We start from the raw sequence: 9,772 nt of genomic DNA on the forward strand, positions 1-9,772 counted from the left end.
TTTATTTTAGTAACATAAATTTTTGGGTCTGTGAATTCCCATCGAGTTCTTGTTGAACCAAAAGAGAATAGGAATATGTATCCCTATTTTCTATTCTGGACAGAATAAAAATTCCTATTACCATATTTCTATTCCCCCAGCCAAACAGACCCTTCTATTAAAATTGCAAATGTACTCTGAATTCATTTAATAAATCATCATTTACCAAAATCAAACAACTTTTCCAAATAGTGGTTGCCTATCGTTAAAATAAAGAGCTACCTGTCAAAAGATTAATGAGTTCTTTAAAATAATGAATACATACAGGTAAAAAAAAGCTCTATTATCGTGTAGAAATTATTATTTAAAAGCCATATATGTGGACATATTAAAGTTGGCACATGCCCTCTGGCTGGCATAGATATCTGTATACACTTTATATGGTGCTATCTTCCCAGATAGCAATTTACGCCATTAAATGGCATTACTGTGCCTCCAGAATTTAGTTGTCCAGTAATGATGCAAGCAAGCTTTGTTGATGGTTATTTCAAGGCAAATTTAATGCACATGTAAGAGATATTCAATAAAGCATTGAATGCCATGGTTATATGTATCCGCATTTGTTTCAGCGATTGAGAAACAAAGCTAGGTATGCAAGATCTAGTTGGTGCTTCATCAAAATGGAAGCAAAGTTGGTGCTGAATGGTAATGGTAATGGTTTAGAGGCGGTGAGTCCCCTTGGGCAGACTTTCAGTACTTCTTTTCTCTCCGTCTGCACCCACGCCATCTTCGAGCTCGAGGAAGTCGTTCTCGTCTCTTCAGCCAAGAAAGCCATCAACGACCTCCTCCTTCCCTCCAATCCCCGCTTTTGCAGCATTATGGTACGCACTTGTATTTTCTCTCCATAACATTCTAATATTATGTCAACTCATGACACGACTCTCTCTTAAAGATTTCTTATTTAACATTCATGCCTACAAAGCGCAGAATAGATTTTCATGATGTTTCCTTAAGTCTTACCAGGAAAAAATCTGCGAGGTGAGTGAAGGGCTTAAAGCTAAGGTTTTGTCTTTTAGGTATTCAGGGATATCTCTATATGGGGTCTTGGGTCTAAAAGTGTCACTTCAAAACGTTTGCCCAGAATCTACTATGTCCATGCACCAATAGTTGCTCAATCGAAAAACACGAGTACTTGTGGTTAAATGTCCAGGTACTCTTTATTAAATGTCCCAATAATGGTGCACAAATTGGTCAATCACCAACCAAAAAAAAGTTAAAAAATGATTAATTGTTAGTACATGTGTGATGGGCTATTTGTACATGTGTTTTCATTTTTGAAGTTTTTAAGTTCATATTTGGAGGTACCTATGACAAAACTATCACAATTATTGGACACCTTGTTAATTACTAGGTCTCTTCCCCTAGCAATAAAATTAGAGTTACATGAGCATTAAATAAATCATTTATAGTTAAACCATTGATTATGAAATATGTATTACATATTTTGAAAGTTAACAATATAATTGTTTCACAAAGTGTAATTTGACAAACAATATAATTATTCATTTTGATGATAACTCGTATAGTATAATTCTTAAGATTGATGTAAAAATATTAATACAATAGAATCTAGAAACAACTTTACATATGATCTCATAGATTGTGAAAATCTGCTAGCTCTTACTATAGTTGTTGCTTGATGACAGAGCAAGGACAAGAATGGAGTGTTGTGTTGGGTAAAAACTGAAGTGAACGTGGATGATCATGTGATTGTTCCAGAGTTTCCTCCAAGCCACACTGAGTACGATGAGCTTGTGAATGAATATATTTGCAACATACACCTTACTCCCCTTCCTAAAGATCGACCCTTGTGGGAGTTCCACATTCTCAACTACAAGACAAGCAAAGCGAGAGCCACATTGATTATAAACATGCACCATTCCTTAGGGGATGGCACTTCCCTCATGTCCCTATTCTTCTCTTGTATCACCAGAGTGCATGACCCACATCTGCCCCCCACCTTCCCTTCTTCCAAATCCACCCCATACAATCCTAGTCCACCAATATCGGCCAAGTTTATGTATAACGTGTTGCAGAGACTATTTGTGCTTGTGCTTGTGTTGTGGTACACTCTTTGTGACTTCATTGGCAGCTTCCTAAGAATGATGTGGATGGAGGATAGCAAGATACCCATTCGAGGACCTCCCGGTGTCGAAATGCTGCCTAAAGTTATGAGCCATGTCACCTTCCCCATGGAAGACATCAAGATGATTAAGAATTCCATCGGCGGGGTATATTTTCTCTAACTTACCCTCACTTTAATATTTCACACTTTCTATCTCGTTCATCGTGCCAAGCTCATTTCGATGAGTTTGCTCTTGCAGACAGTAAATGATGTGATAATGGGCGTAATATTCTACGGTTTCCACCGATTCATGCAAAAGACTCATTCTCAAGGTGAGAGTTACGATCACTATGAGTATATGAATATGGATACACTCAAATATTAATTTCATTGTGATAATTTGTGACTAAATGATATAATGTGGTTGCAGGAGGAAACAGTAAGGAAATCAGAAAGTTAAGAATAACGGGGCTTGTTGCCATAAATACAAGAGTATTGTCAGGATTGAAGGTCAAACTCAATCTAATTATCTGTCTTGCATATATAGTTTGAATCTACAAGGATTTAGGAAATATTAAAAATAGAGAATATTTTTTTGAATTATAAAGCAGCCACACAAGGGGGCTGGCCTTTAAAATAGAGAATATGTCAACTATGTTATTATTTGAAAACAGGATATAAAAGAGATGCTGAAAGCTGAGAGTGAAGCGCCTTGGGGAAACCACCTAGGGATGTTACATATACCCATGCTCACTGACGCAGACACTCCTCTGGATTTCGTTAGAAAGGCCAAAAAGCTCTTGGATCGCAAGAAAATGTCTCGTGAAGTGTTCCTTACTGGTCGACTGCTCGGTTATCTTGGGCGCGAGGTATGATGATGATAATATATATAGCACCGCGTAAGCACTACACACTAACACTAACACTGATTTCTAAGTTTGTAGGGGAAATGACCTAGTAGTTGTTTAGGCTAACTTCACGCACCTACAGTTCCAAATTTCAATCTGATATATTGAAAGTTGTCAATTCTTTACGGGAAACTTCGTAGATGAGTGGAGAATTTAAAGCTAACTTTTTGGCATTCCCACATTTAGGGGCTCTCTGTAGAACTCGCAGAGTGGGAGGTGGTCTAAAAGTATCATTTTAATAGGTTCACATGAAACCCGTCACTAAGACCACTTAATAGCAGCACAACCAAAAAAAAGTACTTTTAGTACAAATGGACTAATCAGTAACCAAGAAAACTAAAAAATGATCAACTATTCCTGCATGTGTGATCATATGAGATATTTTTTAAGAAAGATAACAATGAACGTGGCAATTGGATCAGGAATTAATATTTTGATCTATTCTTTGTTTAACAGTTGTTTTAGCCTATTCTCTAGTTGGATTACACTAGTCATCATGAGGAATTAATATTTTCCAGTTGTTTTACTCTCATAACACTATATCTCAGATCCTATATTATGTAACTCGTTTCAATACATAAAAATCTATCTGCATCAGTTTATCGTAGCATTTCTCTTTCTCTACTTAGAATTATGTATTGCAGGTGTCTGCTAAAAGATTTTATAAGACTCTTACAAATGCAACGTTGGCAATAACGAATCTGATCGGTCCCCTGGAGAAGATAGCCATGAATGGAATTCCGGTAAAGAACATGTTTTTCTCGGTCTCTGGTTTACCTCAGGTAAATTATTTATTTATTCTTATTCTGTTTGCCAAGGATAGTTTATATCAAATTATAATCTTCCATTTTTCTTCTTCATTCCTCCCTAAATAAGAATTAGATGAGAGAAGGAATGTGATGATGTGTGGGGTATTTGTATTGATGTGGGAAGTCTATTTGCAGACACTTGTTTTGACGATGGTGAGTTACATGGGAAAATTAAGGTTGGACGTGATTGGCGTCAAAGGTTACGTAGACTGCGATAGTTTGGCCAAATGTTTTACCGAGTGCTTTGAGGAGATCAAGGAGGCGGCCGACGCATTGTAGACTGTCATTACAAATCTTCTTTTATTCTATTCTATTCTGTCTATTTCAAACCTGTATTACACATAATTGGAATTGTGTGGTTTTCCAATTGAATTATAATGTTATTAATAGATTATGAATTTTATTTTTCAATACAGCTTGAGTGAGAAACATTTAAATAGTAGATTAAAATATATTTCTTACAAATGCAACCCTTAATTGTTCTATCATTACTCTTTTTTATAAAACATGCACTTTAGTTGGTTTCTTACACAAATATGTTTCAGTTTATCATTTTCAATTTTATTATTAATGTCATACCCCCTCTTTAACATTGTGTAATTTATTAATGTCACAACCCCTCTTTAACATTGTTTTATGATACTTGTATTTTGTTTATCTTGACTCATAAAAACTAATTAAATGAGTTATATTAGTAAGCTAATAAATGGGGGCTTCTAAGTTACAACAAGAAGGTTGCCACATTTCAAAATTTATGCCATCATGTATTTGAATCAGTTTCAGTAGTAGGTACAATACCTTCCATCATGCCTACATTGTTGGAAGTCAATAGACTAAATTTATTCCAGTTATTTTTTAATTATGTTGTTCATTGTGATATTGCTATAAGGATTTAACTGTGTGATTTTTGAATCAAACTCATTGACCCATATTTCATGAGTAGTGGTTCACCAAACCCGTCTCTAATGAGAATGAATGGAACACTTAGCACTCATTGAATCTAGGTGATGCTCACAGAGGTCAAGCTATTAGTTTGTGGTGATTGATCAAGAAACCATTGTACATACTTCATAAATTCTTTGGGGCTCAGGATTTTATCGAGATTTTGGGCCATATTTTATCGAAATTTTGGGTTGACATGTAATTATTAATTATAACCCTAAAGCAATTTAATACTTGTATAAAAGGGCTTAGGTTAGGGATTTTTTTCATAAGGTGATGTGAAAATTGGTTCTTGCGGTAGTATTGAGCTGTAAGGGATTACAAATTGTAATCAGGTTGTAATTACTAGATCGTAATAATATCAGAGTTGTTGTTTGGTGGACGTAACCCAGGGATTGGGTGAACCATGTTAAATCTTGGTGCCTTGTGTTATTTTCTGTGTGATCTATTATTTTCTGTTATTGGTTATATTTGCATGTAATTGTTATTTTTTGTCCGTGGTTTGCTGTTTGGTGGACGTAGCCCAAAGATTGGGTGAACCACGTTAAATCTTGGTGCCTTGTGTTCTTTTCTGTGTGATCTATTATTTTCTATTATTGGTTATATTTGCATGATTGTTATTTTATATTTGTGGTTTAATCCTAACATAAGCACCAGGACTTCTACAAAGGTCACCCATCCCAAAATTTCTCTAGCTTGAGCGAACTTAACTATGGAGTTTACTCCATGGTTAAACTCACTTTGCTTGCAACCCCATTTGCAAAACCTTCACCCAGTGTTGTGCCTTATGAACCATTCATTAGAAAGTCCCTTAAGCTCATCAGTAGGAGAAATTTTCCACAGGTCAAATTGTGATATTGCTATAAGGATTTAACTGTGTGATTTTTTAGTCAAACTCATTGACCCATATAATAAGAACAATGAATCCCAAATCTTTGATAGGATAAAAATTGAGATTTTTTGGGTAAATAGATGATTTAAAACTAATAAAATTTAATATATGATAGATAGATAGATAAAATTTTAATGTCCACGAGGCTAAAAATAGCCTATGGGACAGCAAGACAACTCAAGCAGACTTAAGTAGCGTTGTTCGCCTCTTGTGTAGACTAATGATGAGCCCCCCCAATTGCTCAATGTACTCTTCGTTGAACAGGTTATGCCAAGAACTGTCACATATAGTATCCGCAAACTTATCCTTGTAGGCCTCACATTCTAGAATAAAGTGTTGTTTAGTTTCCACTTTCCCAGAATTGCAAAATCTGCAAATTCTCTCTTCCCAAGCCTCCTTTGGCCTCTTCCAACGCCCGGTCTCACAACGAAGTTGGTGAGAGTTGGTTCTCAGCTGAGCAATAAGAATTTTAGCTCTCCAAGAAATGTTGGCTCCTATGTACGCTTTTTCGAGTTGATCACAAGTGGGGTTGAACTCATTTATATAATATAGTTTCTTCCTCCCAATCTCGCTTCCCTAATTTCTCTTGTAGAATTTCTCCATAACAAAGACCTTTATTTATTTATTATTTGTGGGGCACATATTGAAATGAATATTCCATTTACTCATCCACTTGATGTTTTGTTGCATCCATGTCCTTTTTCGCTCACATAGTGTGTCCCTAAAGACAACTTTCGGCCATATATCCTCTTCCACTTTTTCGATTATTTTTAGATAGCTTAAAAGGCGAACCATAGCAAGTGCCTCGATAGGCGCAGCCCCCATTTCACTTAGCATGATGTCATATGGAACAGTGCTTTTAATTTTAAACTTGCTTGTAATCAAGCGCTTTTGGATTCTTTCGATTTGTTTCCATTGCGCTATAGTAGTGCTGCTGGCCCATAATTCACACCCATAAAGAACAACTGGCAGCACAAGAAGACCGAACAAGGTTTGAATAGTTTTCCAATCCCACAACTCCGCTTCACGGCACCTATTCTGAAGAGCATAGAAAGCCTTCCATCCACCTAATGTCCTTTTATACCTACAGGTAGACCAGCTTAGTTTTTTGTTGAAATCGATGCCAAGGTATTTATATTCCGCAACTTCTTCGAGAACACTTCCATTGTAATAAAATTCATGTTGATGTTGTTTTTTATTATTAGAGAAAATCATAACCTTGGTTTTGCTGATATTGACCTGCATCCCCACCATTCTACAAAAGCGCTCAAGAGAAGATAGATGGTCTTGCAAACCACAAGCAGATTTGGCAATTAAAATGAGGTCGTCCGCATATAGGAGTAGCTTTATAACAAATTCCCCTAGCTGAATGCCTTCACGCTCTTGCGTGTTTAACCACTCTTCCAGTTTGTCAATATATAAACCAAATAAAGTAGGGGATAAAGGGCAGCCCTGTTTGACCCTAATATCGCTCCTAAAACATTCTGAAATGCCATCTGAAGTTCTGATTTTGACTTTCACCTCTTCGTACATCTTATGAGCAGCAGCTTTGAGATGCTTAGGAATCCCTAATTCTTCCATCCTCAACCAAAGCTTGTCTCTCGGAACGGTATCAAAAGCCTTTTTGAAGTCAACAAAGCAACAAAAAACCTCTTCCTTTTTCTCCCACTCTTTTTCAATAATGTGTCTCAGAGTGACACAGTGATCTATCGTCGAGTGCTTTGGCCTAAAACCAGCTTGCCCTTTAGCACGTTTATGATTTTCTTCTGCCCATTTGCTGATCCTAGTTTCTATCATACTGCCAAAAAGTTTAGCAAAGAGGGGATTGATCATTACAGTCCTGTAGTTGGAGGGATTGTTAACATCACCACTCTTAAAAAGTGGTATTGCAAGGCTGATTGTCCAATCTTTCGGAAACCCTTCCTGGCATATTTTGTTGAAGATTTCAGTGATGTGTGGTGCAAGAGTTTTCATACCCCACTTCAAATATTCAGCTTGAAGCGCAACAAGGTCTTTTGTTTTGCCTCCACCCAACTTCTTAATCCCTGTCTCTATCTCTTGCACAGTAAAAATATTTGTGGTATCATTGACCAAAGGTGGCTGTCCCACTCCACCCTCTTGTTCATAAAGTTTCTTAGCATAATCAAACCATTGGGTGGCAGTAATATTATTTTCAGTTTGCTTCCTCCTTGGTTGGAGTTCTTTCCAAAAACGTTTGGGGTTATTTCTGCCCAAGAAAATTAGCTCCTCTCTCCTTGTGGACATAAGATCGATTTTTTTCTTCTTTAGGATCTGTTTCTAGGTCTTAATGTCAAGGTTAGTTTTATTTGACTCCCTTAGATTTCTCCTAGCCCTCTTGCATTCCTTATCAAACCATGCATTGGCTGGAAAACAATTAGTTTCAGATTTTCTATTTTTTGCTCTCTTGCATTTTGAAAGAGCCTCGTGAATCAGATTTGATAAATCATGACTGTTAACACCATGCTTATACATAGGGTGTCCCATACAAAGTTCCTCAAGAGTAGCCCTGAAAGTGTTACTATTTTCTGAAGTTAACAAAATTCTGCCCTGAGAAGGTGGGTGTTGAGGGCCTTGGATTTTTGCCCCAATCCGTCTATCCTTTGCCCAATACAAATTTACGTACAGTGGTCTATGATCTGATTTGAGATCCCAAATGTGCTCTCCAATTTCAACTTCTTCAATATTGTTATACAAATGCTGCGAACAAATTACATAATCTACCACACTTGCCCCGTTGTATGTGTTGCAAGTGAAATTGCCCGACTTAGCCCATCTAGCCAAACCATTACAGATTATTAGATCAAATGTGCCACACAAAGTGATCAATTCTTCCCCAAAATGTTTCTATCCCATGGATGATTTCTCTCTTCTGTGAGCCAAATAGGGTTATCATTTACTTCGGAGCTAAAAATACTTGCTTGCCAATTTGTTGTCCTAGCATTGAAATCTCCAACAAGAAGGACATCCCCACGTTGTGAAAAAACAGCAACATCTTTCTTTAACGTAGCATAAGGGTCATTGTGATCTAAACCACACTTTTTATAAATTTTAAATACTTGTGGAGCAAAGTAACAAGCTACAATCCTGAGAAGAGTGTTATTTTTCACAATTTTGAGCCATATAAATTGTTTATTAGAATCAGTCTTTTCCAGCTGAATGACACAACCTTCTCTTTCTTTTACTAGAACCATTATACCTCCATGACCTTTACCATTTCCCGCTGCCTCATTCCACACTGCCATCTTCCAGTAGCCTTCAAACAATGGGGTCTTACATCCCTCATGCTCATGTGTCTCTATGAGACAAATAATATCTTTGCCTTCCACAATAGGCCCTAACCCAGGCCCACGTCTCCACGGATAACCTCTGCAATTCCAACAAACTAAACTTAAGGACGCCTGGGATAAGCTTGATTGCTATTTATTTTGATGCGAAAGACTCAAAGTTGAGTTATTATCGCTAAGTGTGATTATGGATCTTGTTGTATTGCTGCCTGTTAAGGTGTTTGTTGTTGCACTTTTGTTGCCTTCTTGCTGCCCTTCATTGTGTAAGGAAACTTAGCTTATATTAATCTAAGAATATATTTGTAATAAACGGTTTAGAATTCTCAATCACCTCTTTTACATTAAAATGGCAAATGTACTGTGAATTCATTTAGAAAACATCATTTTCCAACATTAAACGACTTCTCCTATAGTGGTTACGTATCGTTAAAATTAAGATCTACCCTATCGAAAGATTAATGAGTTCTTTAAAATAATGAATATATACATGTAAAAAAAACTCTATTATCGTGTAGAAAGTAGTATTTAAAAGCCACGTATGAGGACATATTAAAGATTGCACATACCTTCTAGCTGGCATACACTTTGCATCGCGCTATCTTCCCGGACGCAATTTACACCATTCAATGTCATTACTATGCCTCCAGAATTTAGTTGTCCGGTAATAATGCAAGCAAGTTTTGTTGATGGTTATTTTAAGGCAAATTTAATGCACATGTAACAGAGAGTCAGTGGGGCATTGAATGCCATGGTTATATGCATCCGCATTCGTTTCAGCGATTGAGAAACAAAGCTAGGTATGCGACATCTAG

At 36.7% G+C, this 9,772-nt stretch overlaps 1 protein-coding gene across 1 annotated transcript; it reads left to right on the top strand.

Moving 5' to 3' along the window:
- Positions 1–619: 619 nt before the first annotated feature.
- On the top strand, positions 620–4,235 carry LOC149552538 (wax ester synthase/diacylglycerol acyltransferase 11-like). Its single transcript, XM_089789798.1, has 7 exons — positions 620–860; positions 1,686–2,270; positions 2,364–2,436; positions 2,535–2,614; positions 2,779–2,973; positions 3,657–3,794; positions 3,957–4,235. Exons 1-7 carry the CDS (start codon positions 660–662, stop codon positions 4,098–4,100), a joined length of 1,416 nt encoding a protein of 471 aa, XP_089645924.1. The 5' UTR covers positions 620–659; the 3' UTR covers positions 4,101–4,235.
- The last annotated feature ends 5,537 nt before the right edge of the window (positions 4,236–9,772 follow it).

The sequence above is a fragment of the Cupressus sempervirens genome, chromosome 6 (assembly GCF_028749045.1).
Source record: "Cupressus sempervirens isolate cs-2001-9-10 chromosome 6, ASM2874904v1, whole genome shotgun sequence".
NCBI classification, from domain to species: domain Eukaryota; kingdom Viridiplantae; phylum Streptophyta; class Pinopsida; order Cupressales; family Cupressaceae; genus Cupressus; species Cupressus sempervirens.

Coding starts and splice junctions, on each gene's coding strand:
- LOC149552538 (XM_089789798.1), top strand. CDS start 660: ATGGAAGCAAAGTTGGTGCTGAATGGTAATGGTAATGGTTTAGAGGCG. Junction 2,974..3,656: donor TCGGTTATCTTGGGCGCGAG/GTATGATGATGA, acceptor TATGTATTGCAG/GTGTCTGCTAAAAGATTTTA. Junction 3,795..3,956: donor CGGTCTCTGGTTTACCTCAG/GTAAATTATTTA, acceptor GTCTATTTGCAG/ACACTTGTTTTGACGATGGT.